Source organism: Chelonoidis abingdonii, chromosome 2 (assembly GCF_003597395.2).
Source record: "Chelonoidis abingdonii isolate Lonesome George chromosome 2, CheloAbing_2.0, whole genome shotgun sequence".
NCBI lineage: Eukaryota > Metazoa > Chordata > Testudines > Testudinidae > Chelonoidis > Chelonoidis abingdonii.
The window spans coordinates 107,995,926-108,020,336 of NC_133770.1; the positions used below are offsets into that span (position 1 = coordinate 107,995,926).

The window sequence follows — 24,411 nt, forward strand, 5'->3', positions numbered from 1 at the left end:
ACTAGGGGTCCTGTACCCTCTCCCTCCCCATAACTATCTGGGCAGGTGGTTCAGAGTGTGAAGAGGATGCCATATAGCAGAAAGGAAAGAAAGAGGAGAAATCCTTTACTCTGTGCAGTTGAGAGGAGGAAGGGTAGAAGCTCCTCTCATGGAAAGCAACAGTGGGTGCAGTGAACAGAATAAGTCTATCTTCCACCTGAGAGCAGCTGAGGGGCGAGCTAGAGGTGTTTGTAAGTAGAGTACATGTTCCACTGCACATCCTCCCAGCAACTAGGAGGGAATAGTCTAATGGGGCAAATACTCATTGGAATGGCAAGGCATGTTGGTGTCAGTCTGATCTCCCAATAAAAGCAGTGGATTTTTACATGATAAAACATCAACAATGACAACTGTGTGACTTTTCCAGTGGCAGGATCTGTGAGTAGCATAATTTAATCAATGCACTTCATGTGCAAATTATCATATATCAGAGAGGAGGCAGGGCCATGAGGCTTTAATGCCCACTCTTACAGACACCAGAAATGACAGTGAGTTGCATGCCTATGTTTAAATTATTTGGGCAAAAACTTGTTAGAACATACTGAGACAAACTCTGTTATAAAACAAAGCATCTCGGGCCAAATCCAGGCTCCAACCCTGAGGCCTCTCTGGAGTTTGCTCTTATGTAGCACTAATCACATCCCAAGTAGCCCCCTCAGCAGCAGCCAGGGATCAGCTTAACTGCCACCAAATCCCTCTTCTGGGGGTACACTCCATATCTCCCCCTACTGCATTACCATAAAAGACAGTGAGTGATACCACTGAAATGGGGGTAATATAAAAACTGCAATATATGTTCCTGACGGAGTTGTGTTCTCCCCATATGAGTGACAGAGGGACCATGAAAGAGCTGGGTACTCTGAAGAAACAAGATAACTCACATCTCTTAAAAAGGAACTGTCAGTCAGAGAGACAGGAACATCGAAGCCTAAGATTTCATCTAACCCCAATGTCATTGGGCTGTTCTAAATTGGCATATGGGTACAGGGCCTCACAGCACCTTCATCAGGATTAATGAAGTGCTAAAATGAGCTTCAAGTCTACTTTCCACATACCCTGTAACTTGTGCTGTATGCAAGTCCTCTGACTGGATTTGATTTTCTCCTCATTCTTTGTTCTTTTTAAAAAACAAGCTGTAAGAATTTTGCATCTTTATGCAGAATTATCTTGTAAGGCCATTGTCTCTTTTTTATGATTACTTTTATGATTCTACTAATATTTTAATGATTGCTCCATGCATGTTAAATTAAGTTCTTTTTCAGGTTCTGTTCTATTTGGATAATGTATTTCTGTGTGTTAATTATGAAAAATGAAAACAATTAAGAGAAATGATAAATATTTTGTTTTGCTTTTATGTCAACTGTATTATTCACAACCCCATAGCTATTTTTAGTAAAACAAGCTAGAAGTAAATACTTCTCCGGTCTAAGAGCTGCAAAACTGCAGGGATCAATAACTGAATCACAATAGGGCCAGTTCTATGATGTGTTCAGTTTGCTCAACTCTCACTGAAGTAAATATGAGCTGAAGGCTTACGCACCATGCAGAAAGTGCTCTGCATTTTGCAGGATGGGCCCTACAATGATCTGGAAAACGTTGCAGATGCTCTTTGTTTGCCATGGAAGCAGGGCTGGATTAAGACCTTTAGAGGCCCTAAGCACTGAAAAAATTATGATGCCCCCCCATGTAATTCAAAATAAAAACAATACTATACCATAAAATAACATTTTATTTTTCAAAATGACACAAAACTTACATGTATGCTGAAATTAAAATAGCTTCTTTCTAGATTTTCTGATTTCAAAATTCTGGATAAGTTCATCAAAGCTGACTCGACGAAGCATGTCCGCTTCCATACATAATAGGGAAAGTGAATCAAGTCTGTCCTGACACATTGTTGTTCTCTGAGGGTTTTTCTTTTCAGCTAGAAAAAAAAGCAATCTGTGGAGCAGTTAGTAATCATCGTTAGAAAAATACGTAGTGCGATCTCTACATTTGAAAATACACATTGTATTCCGTCTTTCAGTACTGTGTCATGAAGATACAGATGTGGTCTCTTCACCTCAAAAAAGATATACTGGCACTCGAAAAGGTTCAGAGAAGGGCAACTAAAATGATTGGGGGTTTGGAGAGGGTCCCATATGAGGAAAGATTAAAGAGGCTAGGACTCTTCAGCTTGGAAAAAAGAGGAGACTAAGGGGGGATATGATAGAGGTATATAAAATCATGAGTGATGTGGAGAAAGTGGATAAGGAAAAGTTATTTACTTATTCCCATAATACAAGAACTAGGGGTCACCAAATGAAATTAATAGGCAGCAGGTTTGAAACAAATAAAAGGAAGTTCTTCTTCACGCAGCGCACAGTCAACTTGTGGAACTCCTTACCTGAGAAGGTTCTGAAGGCTAGGACTATAACAGCATTTAAAAGAGAACTGGATAGATTCATGGTGGTTAAGTCCATAAATGGCTATTAGCCAGGATGGGTAAGGAATGGTGTCCCTAGCCTCTGTTTGTCAGAGGATGGAGATGGATGGCAGGAGAGTGATCACTTGGTCATTGCCTGTTAGGTTCACTCCCTCTGGGGCACCTGGCATTGGCCACTGTTGCTAGACAGATACTGGGCTAGATGGACCTTTGGTCTGACCTGGTACAGCCGTTCTTATAAGTTCAATGTGACTGAATTTCATTTTTCCTTTTTCATTAAATTTTGTGCATATATAACAGTGGAACTGCCGTACTTCTCCACAGAGATTCATGTTCAAGTCAACAGGGTATGAGTCAACTAGCTTCTGGGAACCTTGTGAATATTGTTTGTCAGATAAGTCCCTATCGTTTAGAAAATAAAATCTGCTTGATACTTCTTTGTACACTTCACCTCTCCTCTTCATATGAGCTTCGAGTGTATCAGTTATAGCACAGTAAGTAGATATGTGAAATTTGTCTCTAGGATTCAATGCTGTTTCTGTTACAAGCAAATGATAGCAATGTTTTTTTTTCCTGATTTGCTTGTGGGACTGGGCTTCTTTTTTAGTATCAGGCAAGATATCTTTTGATATGTCTTCAAATCTTTCGAAATCATTCCTCAACATGTGTAAGTGGTCTACTAATGATTGACAGAGGTCTGCACGTTTTCAAATCCAATTCTTTTTCTTGGTGAGCTTGACTTGTGTGGTGAAAGTGTTGTACAAATTTCATTCCACATGGTCAACATAAATAAAAACTCTAGTTCTTGCATCTTATTTGCAATGTTTTCTGCCTCTTATATAGTTTCTCCCTTTTGTGATTGGTCTTCAGCTTTACTTTCTAATGCATCCACAGTCTTTGAGTAGGACTCCAGAATTGCACTTGTTGCCACTGCATGTGCCTCCCAGTGAGTATTAGAAAGAGATTTCAACACACGATCATTGCCCAAATATGTTTTAAGAATTGTCCATTTGTGTGTTGAGGCAGAGAAAAATATATAAAGTAACCGGACTATTGAGAAAAACCTGACTGCCACCCGACAACAATCAACAGCATTGCGGCCAACAAAATTGAGAGTGTGTGCAGCACATGGTATGAATATGGCATATTTGTTTTGTTCTAAAAGCTTCTTCTGCATTCCTTGATAATGCCCTGACATGTTGGCAGTGTTGTCATAAGATTGACCTCTGCACTTTGAGAAATCTGTTTTGCAAACTTGGCACAGATAATGCAGTACTTGATTTGCCATTTCTTCACCAGTGTGGCTTTTCAAATTGAGGAATGTTATAAATCGTTCAACTGGTTTTCCATCTGTGAGAGACACATATCTTAGTACAATACTCAATTGATCAATATGTGAAAGATCAGGTGTAGAATCGACAGATAAACTGAAGTACCTAGCAGTACTTATTTCATCCACAATAGCTGAATGAACTGTGTCACTCATTAGACTAATGAGTTCATCACATATTGTCTTGGATAAGTATGATGAGTTACCTTTGCCAGCATTCCCACATTTTGAGATATGGCCTGCTAAAAATGGGTCAAACTGAGCCAGAAGCTCCAACAATCCCAAGAAATTTCCATTCTGCAATGATCCAAATGTGTCATTTGATCCCTGGAAAGGCAGACCACGTTCAGCTAATGTTTGAATAACAGCTCTAACATGCAGCAAGACATGTATGTTTTACCACCAGAGTAGGATGATCAGTTACAGTCTCTGATTTCCTCACATTATTTCAATCTATTTTAGTAGGATGCCCCTGATTTACATGGGGATAAGTAATAAAAAGAGAACAGAAAAATGGGGGAAGAGTGTGTAGTGAAGTGTAAGGAAGTTTAACAAAGTTCTGATTTTCCCACAATAACTATGTCGATGCTTTTTTTGAAATATCAAATTCCTCCTCCCCCCCCCCCTTTTTTTTTAAGTGTCCCCTGCTTTGCTGGTGCCCTAAGTACGTGCTTAGTCTGCCTATTGGGTAATCCAGCCTTGTATGGAAACAAGTTTTCTAGCCACAGAATCAGGTTGTTCAAAGATAGAGAAAAATGCAAGCCACACATCTAGTCAAATTTGCAATACCTAACTTGACCATAAAACTACATTGTGCTAGTTTAGCTATTGGCTGAATTTTTGGGAGCTATCAGAGACTTTGGGAAACATTATACAGGAGTAATGCATATGGAAGATATTAATAAATAACAAGATTGGTGCAGGTACCTCCTGGATCTTGTTATTAAACTTGCTGTCTGGTGTCACAGATAGTTAGCAACTAAGTTACAGTGCTGTTGTTATTAATATTGGATGAATCCTATGAGGATAGAAAATGGCATGTCTCAGAGATGAATGCCAGCTATCCTATTAAACCAATTAATACATCAAAACCAATTAATACATCAAAAACTAAAGGGCAGAGAGAGAAGCTGAAGAGAGAAAAGGGAGAGGGGTACATACACATCATAAAATAACTGTGCGACTTGATGGGATTTTAGTGACAACTATCTTGGTAAAAAGCTTGGGGAATATAATACATAAGCATCTCTTCTCACCAACAGGTACATACAGGCCCAGATCCTCAACATTTAGGATCCTAACTTCCATTGAAATTACGTGAAAATGAGAGAGGAGATTGGAGATGCACCAGGAAAAAATAGCATCCCTCAAGCAGATCCTCAGCTGATATAAGTTGTTAATGCAAAGTCAATGGATCTAGGACAATTTACACTAGCTAAGAAACTGCCCCCATGAGTTTAAGGGGTAGGTGAAGATTGATCTTGGAGAGTTTTATCACTGTCTATATTCAGGAGCCCCTAGCCAATACTGTGGGTTAACAGAGGATAAGCAAAGAAGAGTGCCACATGGAACAAAAGGGAAAGCTTTGATAGGAAACACAAAGAGACCATCTCTAAGGGAAAAAAAACTCACTAAGTTTTCTCTGGTTAGTAACTTAGATTTGAAGAAAAATCCATCCAGCATATTTCTATCCCATTAGAACCCCAAGTCTGGATTTCCAATTAGGCACAGTAGGCACATGCCTAGGGACACTGGAGTTCTCAGGACACCTAAAAGTGGGTTAAAAGTTTCATTTTTTTTTAAGAGAAAAAACAAAGGTCAGCTGGGGGGCGGGGAAGAGAGGGATGCAGAAAATGCTGTGCCTAGGGGCATATAAGATTAAATCCTACCCTGTAGAAACCTCTTCACTACCCTAGGCAAATACTATTTATTCACTATACATACTGTATCTTTTTCCATAGAAACAGTAACATTTTGAAGAATAAAAACAATTTTGCCAAAAAATATTTTTGTTTGCATTTTTATTTTTGTCTGCTCTGGACACCCTTTCACTTGGCTGATGAAGTGGAGTGGATCTTAAGAATTTCACTTTTAGTCTGCTGGTGGTGTTGCCATTTTGAGTTCCTCAGGTATTGGACTCTGTTCAAAGAACTCCTGGGTATGTTTTAGATCTCCGTGTACCCTAAATCGATAAATGCAGGTATATTCTGGGTGGCCCCAATTGTTCAGCACTTTCAGTTTCACGTACCTCATGAATTCAGAAAGTTCATTCTGAAAAGAAAGAAATGAAAGCTATTATTTTTTACTTCATGTATCTCTCACTGTTGATCAATAATTAGCATCATGCAGGGGTGACTTGTTCACTATTTTACTCTTTGCTGCCATGTGAAATCATTGTCCACAAGATAGGAAGATACTTACACCTCTACTAACTGTACTTTAAGATAGTAATTACAGAGACATAGCCACAAAAAAGACTAGCCTGCTTCAGTAAGCAAAGTAACTCTATAAAGTTCTTCTCAGTCAGAAGTTGACTCCACCACATGTAGAAATCCCATTGATATCCATGTGAGCTCTGTGCAAAGAATTTCTACACAGACAAGCACTTAAATAGAACAGATTTATTTTCAGTAATCTGCAACAAAAAGATTTCCTTACAATTATCAGTAATGTTTAATTTGATGGACCAGTATTCTGACGGTATGTTATGTGTTTTCTAAGGGCAGATCACTCAAATTCACTGCAAATTAGACTCTAGCAATAGTGCTGCAGAAAAATGCTTAGTTTTAAAGCCACCATTCACAAAACTACAGACTTCGTTACAGTCCTTTCAACCCAGGGCTATTTCTCCCATCACTTCTGCTGGGAAGCTCAAACAACCCCCTAGTTCAAGCAGTAGAATCCATCTTAATCTCACAATCACTTCCCCTCTTCCTTAATGTACCTTCAGTTGGAATGTTTGAAATAAATCTCCCTCACAGTTATACATGAACTCTCCTAAGAGAGTTCCTTGCTCCTCATCTTCCTCCTTTAGGCCCTGCAGAAAAACACAGGCATGAAGAAAACAAAAGACAGTGGAAACCCAATTACAACAGGTTTAAATGTGTTTTCTCTTCATGCAGACAGTTAACACAAAAAGCATAACATGATATCCCAGATGCACAGTGATGTGCTAAATCCATTAAATAAGGGTCCTTGTAGCACAAGTCCATTCCCAAAGCCAGGTTTGACCAGGCTGGTGGTATCACAGGATATCCAAAACACCCAAACATGGATGGTATACTCATGAAATAGCTAACTCTTGTTCATAAACCAAGGATTTATTTCAAATACATCTCTGAAGTTACAAATATCAGGAGAAGCCTGATAGCTGTGGCTTACTGGTTATCATTTCATGTTTTGGTTAATTTATAGTCACAATAGTCCCGTGAGATAGGTAAGCAAATACTATCCCTATTTATAGTTGGGGAAATTGTGAGAGGTTGAGTGAATTAATGGCAAAGCCAGGATTAGAAATCAGGAGTTCTTAGTACCCAGCCCTGTGCAGAATCCCCTAAACCACATTACGTCTCTTGTATGTAGCACGTAGACACAGTAGGTTGTGCAGGAATGGGAAAGTCTCGTTTTTAAGAATAAATGGAACAAGAAGAATTATGCTGATAGTTATATATACATGAATTGCTCTCTTCCTACAACATGGAGTGAGTTGCAGGTGTGAAGGAAATATACAGAACTTGCTTTTTTCCTATATTTCCCCCCGTACTACACCCCCCCATTCTTAGAAATCTTATATAAAAAGCTAAAGGAAGATGCTCACATAGACAGCGAAGTCCTTAGGAGCACTGGAGATTTCTCCTGTAGGGGAGATTTTCTTGGGAATGTGCTCCATTGTAACTGCTCTTGGAATTATTTCCATAGCCAGTTTGATGACAGTTTCACCCTGACTTCCTGGGAAAGGCCAGCAGTTCCCAGGGTAATTACTGGGCTAAAACCAGAACACAAAACAATGATTATTGGTTTAGGCAACCATGTGGCTAATGGTATCACTGGTATAATTCCACTGAAATCAGTGGAATCCCTGAAACCAGGGATTACTTTGGCACCTTAGAATCTATCTTGAAACACGTCAATGATATTTAAATAATCACAAAGTTCATATTTTTCGAGTCCAATTAAAAATTAAATATAAAATGTATTGTTAATTCTGAGGATAAATACTAGTTCCACGATGCAGTATTCAGATAGACTGTATTGGCTGCACCGCTCATAAAAGCTCTAGTACCGTGGTCTGCCCTTTTCCCCCCCGCACTTATGAACGATGTTTATCCCCAGGTGCCAATTCTTAACTCTGCTGCTTTTATTTCTCTCTTTCCCTCACTTGTGGTGTGGTGCCAACCTGGGTTTGTCTGCAAAAATGCCATTATGTACAGCAGCATAGGCTGTCTTTCTATCTCTACCGATCCCTCCCTGAACTTTGGGCAGTATGGGGAGAAGAACAGGGAAAGCAGACATAGGGAATGGTAGTGGGAAAAGGAGACCCAAAAGGAAGAGAGGAAAGGGTAAAGGAAACTCTCAAGACTTCTTTTATTTGGATTTCTACCTGAAGAATAACTTCTGGAGACTTTACAAAAACCAGCATTGGAAAGGATAACCAAAAGAATTTTCCTCTATTATGACGGTAGCTCCTGGTAGTTCTAGACTGAACAATGCTGGCACCTGAAATTAAAATATTCATACAATAATGAGATAATCTCTCACATATAGCACTACTTGGACTTCAAGAAAAGCTCTAAGTAAGCTCAAAAGCTTGTCTCTCTCATCAACAGAAGTTGGACCCACTTTGCCTCTCTAATATAGCAGGTATTCTTAACAATGTGTAATATACAGAGGATCTAATGACCAACATCAGGTGTTGGTTTAACTCCTAACATATAGACAACAAAGCCCCTGTAATACAATTATCATTTATATGAGTGACTCTTTCAAAACTAGACACGTATCACTGCATGTGACTAAGAAAAAAAATCATTATCAAACAACTCATGTGACCCAATCAACATACACCAGTCATAATTCTTATAGCCCTCTCTTCCCCACACGCTTACTTCCATATACTCTTCTCAAATGGGCATGAAGAGATGTTGGCGCAGCTTTCTCTCACTGGTAATACCATAAGAATGTTGACTATTACTGTACTTTGACCTGAACAAGCATGGGTTTTGACTGATTTCTAGCAATAGTATTTGTCTCTCTTTCACTTATTCTGTCCTTCTCTATAGTAACAGGCCATGGTGGCTAATTAAATATTCAAAATTGATAATCGGCAGTGGGTAATAAAACTGAAGATAGGAAGTGATTAATAAAAACAATATTAAAATAAGCATTCTTTTTTATAAAAAGGCTTGGAACATTGTCAGACTATGTAAATGCATAATCTTATACAGTGACCCTTGTCCTCTCTTCCACTTCCCTCCTATTGTAGGTGACATTCATTTGTACATCATCTTAAACGAGATTGTAAGCTCTTTGGGGGCAGGGGCTGTGTCTTCTTATATGTTTTTTACAGTGCATAACACCATAAGACCCAGATTCTAATTGGGAAGAAGAATAATACCTGCTGATTTTAGGGCATAATCAGGCATCTGGACTTGGTCTTCATCCAACTTTTCAAGGACTTTATTCAGCATCCTTTTCACAGTCTGTGAAGGAATATAAAAGGTAAGAACTGTGAGAGGGGAAAGGAGTTTGCAAGTCGTACACACACCAGTTCACCTACAATCCGAAGTATGTGTAAAACAATCATGAAGTAACTATTATGTTAGACTAAGATCTGGTCTACACTTAAAACTGAGGTTGACATAGCCACGGCAGTGAGGGGTGTAAAAAAATCCCTAACTCCCCCAGTGCAGATGTTGCTAGTGCACTAAAAATAAAGTGTAGTTGTGGTGGCACAAGGAGATGGATGGGTATGTACTTGCGACAGCTAAGGTGCTAGGTATGTACTTGGGGTGACCCCTCCTGCTGCTCACCCCACTGTGGCTACACTCTACATTTAACTCGCTAGCTTGATCACAGCTAGTACAGGAATGTCTTCCTGCACTGGAAATTACACTCTCAGCTCAAATTGTAGACATACCCTAACAGGCGGGTGTGGAGGCCTGGTATCAAGCGCATGTATTATCTCTTGAGTTAGAGACCACTTGTTAGAGGTTCTGAAAACCACCTGGAATCTCAACCAAAATGTCAGAAAACTATTGTGTTCACCTTGTTCTATAATTTTGGTAATGGCCACCTTTGTAGGAGAGTGTGTGTAGCCCTCCTTCTAGGCAGCTGTTATACTACGTCATAATAGTGGTAACTATCTATATAATGACACTAAGGGTCATTATACAATGACCCCTTATATATGTGCAATTTAATCACCAAGTAGTTCATAAAAGTGAGTGATCATATCAATTGGTTAAGTTCCTTTAACTTCCAAGAAATAGAATGAAACTCAAAAAGAGCAAAGATGTTTGATATACTCTGTTCTCAAGAACACTGAACGCATACTGCCAACAAGAGTCCCCTGGGGAAACCCTTACCATACTATTCACTTCTACCTCAAAGACCAACTGCTGCAGATGAAGAGACAGATTCTCTAGACAATATTACTTGTGCGGAGGATCCCCTGCACAGACCTGTGGAAGGCTAGGAGGACATATCATACTATCCTCTGCAAGCCCTGTGAAATAGTGTTTTTCTGGGGAGAGGCTGGGGGAAGCCTTGGCAGCAGCCAGGTCTCCCATGGGTGACACTAACAGGGACCAAAGAGAGCCTAAGGGTACCAGGAGTGACTCAGGAGACTGGGTTGCAGGTTCTCCTTATGAATTTTCCACCAGATCATTTTCTTGGTGTAAAGGTGAAAAATCAATACTGTAGCTTAGACTATTGTTCCTTCAAATGTCTAACGTAGTGTACGTCTTGTTCAGGAGGTGATGGCATTCTATTGATGGTTAGGGTGATAGAAATTCCTACTTATGTTGTTATCCCACCCTTCCAGCTACTCCGCAAAAAAAGTCTGCAGTCCGAAGAGAAACTATTTATTGTGGATGAACACTTGTTCCTGGATTCCCAAGACTGTTACACTACATATGTCAGTGAAGTATAAAAAAAAAAAAAAAAGTGTGAGAAGGAAGTATGGTAGATACAAAGAAAGCTAGAAATCTCTACTTAACAAAATCCTGCAATGTCCTTACCCATGTTGTAATGCCTTTGATCTCACTCCCTTCCAGGGCTTCACTGATAGCACGCTGGGTGATGTCCTTTGTACCTTGTTTCAGAGCATGAAGCTCTGTCTGTAGCTTATCTACCTGCTCTTTAAGAGATTGGATTTCTTTCAAAACATGGTTTGCCTGCCTAGAAAAAGTGGGAAAGAGTGACAGAAAGCACTATTTTCCTGGCCTGTCTGGCTTGTGGTATGTCATGAAAATGAGAGACAGGCAACAGACACCTCTTTTTATACCTCTAAAGAAATCTGCTCTGGATGATCAATTTGTAAGTGAGAGGAAAAGTAGACTTAGATACTAGTACTAATATCTTCAGATGGAGAAGCCACCTCACTGCCCTATAGGCAAAATTTTCAAAAATATATCTAAGTAATTTAGGAGCCTCAGTCCAATAGACTTTCAATAGGACTCAGGCACTTTCAAAATTTTTTACCCTGCTTCCTGAATAATATAAAGGTGAGTGGAGGCATGTCTGCAACCATCCTAAAAAACGTGTAAGGGTGGGTTTGAAGGACTAAGATTTTGTTTGATGTAGAAAAAAATAAATTATGGACAAAAGGATAAGGATTCTGTCTGGAAAATACTGACATAGAAGATGCAATAACCTGCATTTTCAAAGATTCCAGGACATTTCAAAACAAGAAAGAACATATACTTGAAAGAGTAAACTGGTTTTATCTGGAATGCAGACCAAGCCAGCTGCAGGTTACATTTGATTAAAAACTACTCACACAAATGGCACACTAGGCCACAAAAGAATATGCTCAATTCCGATCTCTCAGTTGCCATCTCTGACACAGACCACAAACAAACAGATATAAAACAAGGAAAAATACACATTAAAAAGTGCAGTCACCACTGCAACAACTTCTAAAAAACATATTTTACTGGACCAAAAATGTCCGCCTTTCCTTACACATAGGAGCAGTGGGTTTCCATGCCCCCTCCTACCTGAACTCCAAAGCCCCCATCACTTCTTCAGCCTACACAGTTCTGTACAGTACCCTAATATCTCCTATATAATTCGATATTCATGTTTTCTTTCTAGCATCTTGACATCAACTTTTCAATCAAAAACTGCTGCTTGATGGGGCTCCCTTGTTTTTGTTCTTCCTTCTCTTTCCATTCTTCATTCATACACTAAAATGGACTGTAAAAGGTATCTGCTACATCTGTTTTTGTAATTTCTATTCCTTCCCTCTGATCTTCCTGTATTCCACTTTAAATATCTTTCTTCCATTAAACATTTTTCTCCTTCATGTCCACCACTTCCCCTCCTCCCTCTCTCCCCTCAGTAATGAGCATCTTATCCTAAATGTTCTAGTTTCTCATTTTGCCACACAGCTGCTCTTTCCCCCACTCCATATTCCTGTATTCTCCCCTTACTGACTTGGATGATTATTCTCACATGGGTCCTCTTATTCCTCTGATCTTGGCTAACCATGCAGGGCTTCTTCATATGCAGCTCCTATGCCATCAGGCTAGGGAAGAAGCAGGGTCGGGAAGAAGCAAAGGTTTCCTCCACCTACAGTGGGAACTGTGTACAGAGGAGCGTCTATTCCACCTTACAGGAAGGCAGAACAATCACAAGTTTCTATTTCTATTCATTTCAGAATATGGAGGGAACCAGCAAAAGAATTTATCCATCCCTCCACAACAAGGAAGACAAAGCTGAGCAGCAGGAAAATAATAATCTTTATTGCTTCTTCTCAAACACCCTGGGAAGATGGAAGTGCAAGCAGTTTTCCCTTCTTACCCAGTCATGTACACGAGCAACTTGTATGCCTGTAAGACAGGGAAGAAAAACTGCCAGCTCCAACATCTTTCCTTCCTCTGGATTTTAAGGGAGGGGGAGAAAAAATCCCTACAGATACTTTTGGGGTTGGGAACATCATCAATGTGTATAAAGTTTGTGGGAGACCCAACTTCCTCCATTTGTGCAGTTGCGCTCAGGGTTTGAATTTCTTTACAGCAATGAGTCAAGTAGTTATCCAGAAATCCACCTTACCTTAAAGACTCCAGTTCCATTCCATCTCTCTCTGATTCATCCTAGATGGAAATATTAATCAAATGTTCATTCCAAACACTAACATCATCAATACAGAGCCTCCTGCAGAGAGAGGCAATCATTCTCTATAGGAATGTGAGATGGTAGACACTCAGAGACACAATGCCTACATACTACAGGTGTTTAACACTAACATACAACAGTAACTGGCACCCTATAAATACCTAGGAGAGAAAGACAATTAAATAGATCTTAAGATTAATGCTGGACAATTCCTTATTCATGAAGCAGATATCAATCTCCCATCATGCATTTGATTAATTATTCTAAAACAAAACACCATCATAAGAACTAATCACATAGGTAAATATATACACAAAATGTGTACTGAATTTTCAACTTTTCTGTGTCTGTAAATGTCTCTGAGCCTATTCCTTAAAGGCTTCAATTTTGCAGCTAGCAGACAGGAAGTAAGAGACAACTGAATAAAAAGTAACATATTTTCCTGTGGAGGGAGTACAGAAAACACTGGAACTTGAACCTTGCTGTCAGGTAAATTTTTGTTATAATGTAATTCAGACTTATCTGATTGCAAGCATTATCCAGAATTTTACACACTTTTCTTATTAATAATAATTGCTTAAAAAAGAATTTACATGACAGGCGCCTAGATATTGGTTAAGACACTTCAGGAAGCAAACCATCTAGTTTGCTAACACAGAAAATTGATACATCAAGGGCACACTTATTTTCATATTGAGTTATATGTCAGCCTCCTAGCTATCCATTCTTTCAAAATGCCCTATCTTCAAAGTATGTCTTCCAAACTCTTAATCCAATAACTTCTTCCCCTCTCTAACCAGCTTTTACAGTTTTGAAAAAGGGTCAAATGAATAGCAGCCAGCCAACTGGAGGTCAAAACCTTCCCTAGAACGTCTCCATTACTAGCTCTATTTTAGGTTTTGCCTCTTTTCTTTTCCAGTTGTTTTCTGGGGCCACTGTAACCGAGGATTTCCTCTCTGTTATCAATATATTACTTCACTGACTTCTGACATAAGTAGATATATTCTCTATGAGGAAAGGTTGGAATACTAGTGGCCACACTCTTGTTACTCTCTATGATAAAAGTGTGTTCCCATTTCAGTTTCTCTTTTTGATACAAGTCTTAGGCCTTGGCTACACTTGCAAGTTAGGGTGCATTAAATCAGTCCCGGTTACCCTAATTCCTGAGGTGTCCACAGTGGCAAGGCACTTAGAGCGCCTGGATTCTGCAACTGGAGCGCTCCTGGTAATCCACATCCATGAGAATTACAGAGCTTTCTGCGCCCTGGCTGGAGCTCTGGGGTGCCAGTGTGGATGACGTGTTGCATCACTGTGTTGTAATTGGCCTCTGGAAACATCCCATAATCCCCTGAAGTCAAGGGGCCACTGTGGTCATTGTTTTGAACTGGGCTGCAGGCATAAAGGTATCCCCTTTCAAAGCTCCATTTCTGACAGCCAGCATGCTCATCTGCTCTGGGACACAAAGCAAACCATTACTGTGGCATGGTCCCGCTGCAGAGGCAGGTGTTTGTGCATGTGTGTGTCAAGGTGGGGAGTAGGGGCTGATGTCAGGTTTCCTTCTGCCACTGTCTGAACTTACAAGATAGCATGCTGATACACATTGCCCCCCATGCTTTGCAAATCTTTTCCAAAGCATGTTGCAGCCACTTGCACACTTGGATAGCTACCCCAATGCAGTCCTCTCTGTGGCGTTGCAAGAGATGCTAATGTGGACATGCTCCATAGTCACAAGGAGCACAGCGTGAACACAGAGCAGCGTTTTCCCTGCTGCTGTCTCTGAGGGCTAGTTTAACTCCTGGCACTCTACATCTGCAAGTGTAGCCATGCCCTAACTCACACTGAAACTATATAATATAACCACTTAAAAGAAAACTCCTTTTGTTAAAGTCTTTTGTTTGATCATGTGCCTTCAGCTGGAGTCACGGGGGCTCAGTACGTCTGATAATGGGATCCCAGATACCAAGCTGAGCAACCAAAATTGAAGAAAACCAAAATTAAAGGCCAATTCTGAAAATGTTAGCCCAAGTGATTTGCTCAAAGGCATACAGTAAAATAGTAGCAGACCCAGAAACAAAAATATTGTAATTATTAATGTGTGGTTAAATATAATTAAATTCCAAGACACTGGAGTCTTCAGTATACCTGAAACCCCACATAAAGAAGGTGAAAGTTATTGGGTAAGCACTTTTGGTCCTAGAGCTAGATTGGTAGTGACAGTCTTTATTTGATTACATCTAATCATAAATCACCTTGTGCCAGAAATGGTTAAAATCATAGAGGACAAAGCCATTATATATTCCCCTGGACATCTGAATTCCTCCTCCATCAAGCAATCCCATGTAGTAAGTACCTGTCAGTCATAAAAAGAACAACTTTGTTTAAATTTAGAACATTATCTGCTGCAGATTATTCTCCTCAAAAGCAAGGGGCCCCAATCTGTCAAACACATAGCTTTACTAAAGCTAAACACATCAGTGAAATAATCCCACCAAAGTCAAGTTAAATATACGTGTCTAAGTATTTGCAAGACTGGGGCCTAATTTTGGAATGGATGTAAAATGCAGCCTTGAGGGACTTCCAAGGGCTGTATTAGTTATCATCAGCATTTCAATAAGCAAAATCAACCTCTACGGCCCCTCTCCCTTTCTACATTCCTACCCTCCCTCCACTTGAGTTTCCAAATTGGGTATTTTGCAAGGAATGGTGAAATGACATTCTTATAGGTTCTGAGTTGGGGAGATACATTTTCAACACATGTTAATGGAGCATTATGGTTTACATGGTTAAAATCAATTTTCAAGTGTAAAAGTTAAGGCTTATGCTATATTAAATTGTTCACATATTCTATGCGTTTTTATATATATATATATATATATATATATATATATAAAAAAGTATCACTTACAGATCCCAGTCAGGATCAGGGTCCCCTATGTTTATACCTTAATCCTGAGAGCAGGAATTTGACTGTACTCACTGTCAAGTCAATGGGTCTATTCACCAGAATATGGATTTGCAGGATTGGGGGGTCATATAAAAAGACAGTTCTTTGGAACAGGGATTATTGTGGCCTCAGTCCTGCAATGATTTCCATGTGGGCAGGACCTTGTGGCCACACACAGCTGCACTGACTTCAGTGGAGCTCAGTGCACATTCAAGGATATGCTTCCATGGAGCTCATTGCAACACCAGAGTCTAAGTCACTAGTCCGGCAAAGATACATAGACTTAATTTTGCTCCTGTGCATAAAGTTAAGTATCTGTAATTCTCTGCAGGTTTGTAGCCAAAAATTGAGACAAGAGACAACTAATAGGTTTAACAAACTGTAAGCAGTGGTGAAAAAAGGAAGGATGAGGTATGGGGTAACATGATTTCTAATGCAACAGGAAAGTTGCTTTATTTGTTGTTTATTTTTTAAACCTCTGTTTATTTCCACTTTTTTTTACCTGCTTATATTTTTATTAACTTTTTGTAATACTTGCTATTTCATTTTTTTATTACCACCTATTTCCATTTATTTAAAAAATTATTACTGCCTATTTCTATTATTTTTATTTCCCTCTTTTTATTAACTTAATTTTTAATAACTGTTTGTAAATATCAGAAAAAATACAAAACAGTTGAATCAAAACAACACAAACTGTTCCCTGGTGACCGCAATTTCACAAACTGCCATTGCCCCATAGTCAGTAAAGGCATTTTTTCTTCTTCTTTATTTTAAATAAAAAGAGTTAGTGATACCTCATGGCTTTTGAGGCTCTGAAGATTTCTGCCCCCAGTAACTGTTCTTCCTCCCAAGCTGGGTTGCTCTGCCTCCTGGGGTGAGTGAAGGCCAGTCGCTGCTGCTCCTCAAGACTGGGAAAATTATGGCCCTATACAGCTAGTTTGGAAGAGGGCACTTAGGTCCTCCCAACCCCACATCAGTCTCTTCCCAGAGAGCGGACTAGAGGGAGGGAGAGAGACGGGCGACGCAGCTGGGATATCCAACTGCCTACTTCAGTTCTCAGCTGGGCGTCTCTGTCAAAGCAGCACAAAGGGGGCAGGGCAGAGCAAAGAATTTGGTCCCCCTTACAGACTGTCAGTTAACACTGTACTTTATAGAAACTCACCAAAAAAGAATAAAGAAAGGAGGAACAGCACCAGTGAAATAATCTTTCGAGCCCAAATCTTCCTGGGGAACAGTAAGGAGAAAGGAAGCATAAAGTTAGCAGAATCCACACATTTCACATACATATTCTGTATTAGCAAAAAGTTTCTTTAGGATTTCTTGAAAACCATATTGCTGGCTTCATCCTGCAGCCTATTGAAGTTAATAGTGAAGCTTTTTTTTTTTTTTTTTAAACTTCTACACTGGAGATTCAAGCACCATATCAAAAACTGAAGAGACATTAAAATTAGTGATTGGTCTTGTGACCTCTGATCCCAGAACCGGTTTCAGCAAGAGCCTGGATTGACACCAATGTAAATCACTCTCTTAATTCTTTGTCAGGTTTGTGAGTGTAATTAATACCAATCTGTCTCTCCTACCCACCTGCTATTATCTATTTCCCCACCCGTCCTTGAGAAAAAGATTCTTGTTTATCTTTACCTTGCAAAAGCACTGCAGATTTTCATCACATAGTGCCACAGAACTGTTATGCATAGCCCTAGCAAGTGGAAGACAAGCCTGATACCTTCTGGAAAACATGCAAAAAGCATACAGTTAAATTAGCTCAGATGTAGCTAAAAATGCAGTTCTACTCTCAAAAGTCACTGCAAAATAGACATAAGGGGGTTCATGTTTGTCTCAGGCTATGTCTTCACTGCAAAAAAGGTGTGTTCTTAACTTGAGTTAGCATAGCAGTGAAGACACAGCAACTCATCTTTTAATTTGAATTAGCATCTTGATTTAAAGCACATGTAGAGCCTGGGTTTGACCTGGAGCTGTTAACCCTGTATTTTCACTGTTCTTTTAACCCAAAGTTTAAAACAAAAACAAGAACAACTTTTTTCCAATAAAGACATATCCTCAGTTGTTCTAGATCACATTTTTTCAGTTTATAAAATAAAGAGATGTTGCTGCATTTCCTATCACCACTTCTGCAAAAAGTCCAGCTGGTTTCTTTCTGGCTCAAGCATCCTCACCACTAAAATCTTATCTTCAATGCAATAATTAACTCAAATTGATACACTTGATCTACTCCACTTGAACTAACCTAATCTCAATGAACCTTAACTATAGATCCACTATGGGGCCTCCACAATTATTTTTATTTTTTTGTCTCCAACATTATAAGGCGAGTCCTTTAAGGTGCACAGTGAATGAGACAAGGAGACCTGTGGAACTTTAGCTTTGGTCTCTGCCAATATTATATACAAATGCCATGGACTCTGTTTGTCTGATTAGTACATAATACTATAAGATGCTTCCTGTGCATTTAGGGTTGTAGAAAAAAAAAGTTACATGGTATTACATGGAATTATTTGTGAAATAGCATATGAACATGTAATTAAAGGCGATATTGTCATACATAGATATAAAGGAATAAAGTTAATATGGCACACACAGAGGGCCGCCCGGGGGGGGGGGGGAACAAGTGGGGCAATTTGCCCCAGACCCTGGGCCCCGCAGGGGCCCCCACGAGAATTTTTCGGGGCCCCTGGAGCAGGGTCCTTCACTCACTCCGGAGGCCCCGGAAAACTCTCGTGGGGCCTGGGCCCTTGGAGCTTCTTCTGCTCCAGGTCTTCAGTGGCAATTCGGCGGCGGGGGGTCCTTCCGCTCCGGGATCTGCCGCTGAAGTGTCCTGAAGACCCGCGGCAAGGGGTCCTTCTGCCCCTGGACCTGCCACCAAAGTGCCGGGTCTTCGATGGCAGTTCGGCGGGGGTGGGGCAGCCGTCAAAGACCCCAGGCCCCCTGAATCCTCTGGGCGGCCCTGTACACACAACCTCAACTTTGTAACTTCCTGACTTAACATGGTCCTAATTCAGTTCTGCTTTAATATATTTCCTCCACTTTACAGGATATGTCTATCAACAACATCTCTCCAGGTGCACAAACAATCAAAAATGTAAAAGCCCATGCTACAGAACTTACAAAACAAATGTTTTAAGTGCATAACATACAACAATGCATACAACTAGACAATTTACAACCACTAATCACTTGAACTTACTTTTGGGTGAATGTTGAAGCTGCCTATCTTCCTGCCTGAGACTAATAGGGATCTGGCTTTCAGTACTACTGGATGTGCGTCCTTGTCTTTGAGATAGGCTAGAAAATAGAAAAGGGCTTTAGAAATTCAAGAGTTGCACAAGTGGCCAGATGCAGGCAAAAAACAGAGGCTACATTTTCCAAAACAACCTCTAGAACTAAGGTACAAGTATTTGCACACACAATTGCACTCATTTAGAAGCCTAGCTACCCATATCTGACTGACAATTAGTTATCCAAATAGGTACAATTAACTACACGTGTAAACACAGGAGGTAGGAGGAAAAATGTTAAGCCTTGATTTAATTACCATTTCACAGAGCAGGAGGCAGAGTTCTTTTACCCTGTGTTCTCTAGCTTATCTACTTAACAGCCAATTCAACTAATTGGACTATCACTTGGCTCTGGAATTTGGCAAAAATGAATAAAAATAATTAAAAAACTACCTTTGTTTAATAAATCTTTTTTTAAAATTACATTAAAAATCCTATACTAAGAAAACATTAAAATCACATAAAAATTTTAAAAGCCAGGAAATGCTAGCAGTTACATTGCACATGCAACTTGCCTGACTCTGGAGTTTAACTGTGCAACCATGTTTTCAATATATTTTCTATTTATGGAATATATTTAGGCAATTAACAAACAATATCAGATAAAGAATACAGTACACTCCATAGTGAATACTATTTGCTATGACTGTTAGGTGTTCAACCTGCAATAAATACACTTAACCATACCTGCAATTTTTAATTGACACACTGCATGTTTTGAAATTAAGCCTGGCTGTATCCCTCAGGGAGGAAGAGGCAGCAATGACTAGCACATATGATACCCTTACTAACATCCAGAATTTTCTATAAAATGCTGCAGTTGCAGTATTTAGGGAGATTAAGAAGGCATCACAGTGCAGAAATGTAGTTCTTAAGTGAAACTCCTGGTCAAATTAATTGACTGTTCAAAGGAGAAAGATAAGATGAGATAAGATGTTTTTTTTATCAACATGAGAGGTAGTGACAGTACACACATTCAGAGATTTGGAGACAGTATTTTATAATATGGTCCAAAAACATTTAGCACTCTAATGAACTTTGTCATCCACAACATGCTTAAAATTTTAAGTAGAGATGTGGTGAATCTCAAAATGAAATCTGCTGGTACACAAATCTGGTCATTTTGCTGGATTCAGATTTATACAAATCTGCTTCTGAAATTTGACACAAATATTGGACACCTAAAATAATTAAAATGGCTACCAGTATATGAGAGTAAGATATTTTACGTATGGCTCAGATTCTGTTGTTGCTCATTCAGCATCTCCTTTTGGCAACCCTGATACTGTGTCATATCCTGTACTCATTCCATCAGATTCCCAACTCCTGCCATCCATCCTGTCCCAACACTTCTTCCCACTTTCCCACTGGTCCTGCTTTCAACTGTCCTGACCCTGTACTCTATCTTTCATCAGTTCTCTCCCACTGCAGCATCTTCCCTCCAGCCCAACTCTGAGCCCAGTGTCCCATCCATTCCCTCTTAATGTCACCTGTCTTTTGCCACCCAAACACTGTAGCCTGTCCCCCACATGCTGCTTAGTACAGCAGATTGCTGCCTGTAACCCTGACCAGATGGGTCTTACGAATCCCCACAGTTTTTAGAATCAAGTATTTTTGTTTAATAAGAAAGACCAAGGATTTGATATTGAAAACATTTCAAAAAATATTTTACTCATTATTATCAAGAGCAAGCATTGTAAAGAGCACTATGTACTGTACAGTATCTTCACAGTTTTCTCTGTTTCTATGATCCCAAGCCTCTTATGAACAGCAAGCTTATTCAAAGTTTGCTAGACTGCTCTAGTTTTATTGGTATCTATTTCAGTTCAGTATTTCATTACAGGGAGGATCAAGATTTACAGGCTTTTTTTTTTTTTTGGAAGAGCAGTGTTTTGAGGAGGGACCTTAATGAGCAGGCATGCAGTTTGGGTTATAAGAACATAAGAATAGCGATACTGGGTCAGACCAACAGTACATCAATCCCAGTATTCCTTCTTATGACAGTAGTCAATGCCAGATGCTTCAGAGGGAATAAACAGAACAGGGCAAATATTGAGAGATCTATTGTTCACTCTCAGCTTCTGGCAATCAGATGCTCGAGACACTCAGAGCATGGGGTTGCATCCCTGACCATCATGGCTAATAGCCACTGATGGACTTATCCTCCATGAACATATATAGTTCATTTTTGAACCCGTGTTATAGCTTTGGCCTTCACAACATCCTCTGGCAACAAGTTCCACAGGCTGACTTGCTTTTGTTTGTTTTTAATGCGCTGCCTATTAATTTCATTGAGTGATCCCTAGTTCTTGTGTTATGTGAAGGAGTAAATAACACTTCCATATTCACTTTCTCCACACAAGTCGTGATTTTATAGACCTCTATCATATCTCCTCTTACTTGCCTCTTTTCCAAGTTGAAAAGTCCCAGTCTTTTTAATTTTTCCTCATACGAAAACTGTCCCATGCCCTAATAATTTTTGTTGCCCTTCTCCATACCTTTCTCAATTCTAATATATCTTTTTTTGAAACGAGATGACCAGAACTGCCCAGATTGTTCAAGGGGTGGGCATACAATGTATATACATATAGTGGCATTATGATATTTTCTGTCTTATTATCTATCCCTTTCCTAATGATTCCTAATATTCTGTTATTTTTTTGACTGCCTCTGCCCATTGAGCAGATGTTTTCAGAGAACTATCCAAAATGACTGCAAGATCTCCTTCTTGCGTGATAACAACTAATTTAGACCCCATCATTTTGTATGTATAACTGGGATTATGTTTTCCAAAGCGGATTACTTTGTATTTATCGACACTGAATTTCATCTGCCACTTTGTGGCCCAGCCACCCAGTTTTGTGAGATCCTTTGTAATTCTTTGCAGTTTGCTTTGGACTTAACCATCTTGAAAAAATGTGTATCATCTGCAAACTTTGTCACCTCACTGTTTACCCCTTTTTCCAGAACAGTTATGAATATGCTGAACAGCACTGGTCCAGGTACAGATCCCTGGAGGGCACCAGTATTCACCTCTCTCAACTCTAAAAACTGACCATTTATCCCCGCCCTAGCAGAAAGGGTGTTCTAAGCAGATAGGTCAACATGTAGAAAGGACAGATGGGAGTGAGAAAAGAATGTGAAGAGGGCAGGAAATGGTGTGGCTTGGACAGACTGAAGGGTGGAGTGGGAGCACTGGATGGCAGTTGAGAGTAAGAATAGGTAGGGGGAAAGTCTGCAGGACCTTTCAGAAGAGAATAAGTTTTTCAAATTAAACGTGAGGGGCAGTCAAGAGAAAGCTAGTGAAATGACTGAAGAAGGGCCTGACATGGTCAGAGATGCAGGAAAAGCAAATGATTTGGTTAGATGAAAAATGGGCACTTGGCCTACTGTCTCAAACAGTAAAAGATTCCAAGACATAGTTTTTCTTTCTTTTGCTCATATTTTCCCTCATAAATTCACTATTTGGCCAGATAGAAATCCTTGGCAATATTTGCATACAAATCACATATGAATAGAATATTTGTCACATCCCTAATTAAATAAAGGACATTACTTCACAAAACAGAACTTGATTAAGAATCAACTTGATTTCTGCAAAAAGGAGCACCTTGCAATAACGGAAGCAAAACACACTACTGACAGAGGAAGAATGGCTATCCTCCAAATCACAATTTATATAAATGACGGTAACACTAAATTACTCAGTAACTTAGATGTTACTAAATACTTAATCTACAGGCTTCAAAACAGAATAGCTTTACTGGATATCTGTTATTCATTAGATTATATAACTGAGCAGTGCAAATGTTTATGACTTTATATATCATATTACATAACTGCCACCTCCCTTGATCATTTGAAGCAAAATCAAATCCTGTTTAGATTCCAGGACAAATTGAAATCAATGAAACGATTGCCACTGACTTCAATGAGCACATGATTGGGCCCTGAGAATATGCCATTGTTTTCTTTTTCTCATTTCCCTTCTTCTAAAACAGATGAAGGAGTGGTAAATGTATTTGGGAGCTTAAGAATTTTAAAAAAGATTTTAGTATTATTTGCATAACTTGTATACATATGACAAAAGTTAATACAGATTGAATTTTTTAAAAAAAAGTATCCATACCAGTTTAAATCTTGACTTTGATTTTCTGTGTCTGAGGTGTCACTGTTGGTGCCGTGGCTTGTTTCATCCTGAGGTAGATAGGTGCTACCTGAAGACTTTGGAATTCTGTACATGTTTTTATTTGCTTTGCACTCACCACTGAAAGAAGAGGAGCATGAAAATGAGGTGAAATAAGGTATTAACCATATTAATTATTATTATGACCAACAATTTTAATAATTAATTTAAAATAATGTAATATCTAGCCATTTTAAGTCTTCTTTGAAAGGAAGGCTGTCCTTGTACTGCACTTGCCTTCTGGATAGATAGTGAGTAACATCATAATAAGAAGAGTCTACCTAAAATGTCTTTTGCCCTACTCCGTGCTGCTAAATATGTCACAGGTTGCTCTTGGTGATATCATAATGAACAAGACAAGCATAAGATTCCTGAGCTCAGCCAGAAAAGATGGGACATACGTTCAACATTTTTATTTCAAGAGACTCAACGACTGAAAAAAATATCATGGAGCTGAATCCTCCAAGGTTGTCTCCTGTGAAAGGCTGAACTTCTTTTATTCCCACCAAAATTTAGATTTTAGGGCTAGAAGAAACCATTATAATCATTTCTGATACATAAATCAAGAGGACTTTCCCTGAATTCATTAATGAGTATTAAGGGCAGGAGTTCCCAAACTGAGGACCTTATATTTCTTACAGTCTGTCAAAAGCTGGCAAATTACATTCTCTTGTCTCCACTAGTTGTTTCTATAAGTACTCAGGTCCTTCATTGCAAATAAGAATTTGCATATCTGCAAAAGGAGAAAGTAGCATGGCTGTCTTCCCTTGTAGTTGCTGCTATATAGAAGAGAGGGAATAGGAGCCACCTTTAGACAACATAGGAATTGTCAGAAAAGTCAAAGATAGT

At 39.3% G+C, this 24,411-nt stretch overlaps 1 protein-coding gene across 1 annotated transcript; it reads right to left on the bottom strand.

Moving 5' to 3' along the window:
• Window positions 1–5,830: 5,830 nt before the first annotated feature.
• SUN3 (Sad1 and UNC84 domain containing 3) lies at window positions 5,831–23,640 on the bottom strand. Its single transcript, XM_032796827.1, has 12 exons — window positions 23,506–23,640; window positions 19,286–19,383; window positions 17,722–17,809; window positions 17,243–17,304; window positions 15,383–15,483; window positions 13,071–13,111; window positions 11,033–11,192; window positions 9,409–9,493; window positions 8,395–8,510; window positions 7,612–7,779; window positions 6,739–6,831; window positions 5,831–6,065 (listed from the first exon to the last, which is right to left on the bottom strand). The coding sequence occupies exons 1-12, from the start codon at window positions 23,616–23,618 to the stop codon at window positions 5,886–5,888; spliced, it is 1,305 nt and encodes a 434-aa protein (XP_032652718.1). The 5' UTR covers window positions 23,619–23,640; the 3' UTR covers window positions 5,831–5,885.
• Window positions 23,641–24,411: the final 771 nt, after the last annotated feature.

Excerpts from the sequence above, each read along its gene's own strand:
- SUN3 (XM_032796827.1), bottom strand. The coding sequence starts at position 23,618 with ATGTACAGAATTCCAAAGTCTTCAGGTAGCACCTATCTACCTCAGGAT. Across the intron at positions 17,810-19,285 it reads GCTTCAACATTCACCCAAAA|AAGGTATCAGGCTTGTCTTC; the intron begins GTAAGTTCAAGT and ends CATGTTTTCCAG. Across the intron at positions 15,484-17,242 it reads CCTTTCTTTATTCTTTTTTG|GTACTTACTACATGGGATTG; the intron begins GTGAGTTTCTAT and ends TATGACTGACAG.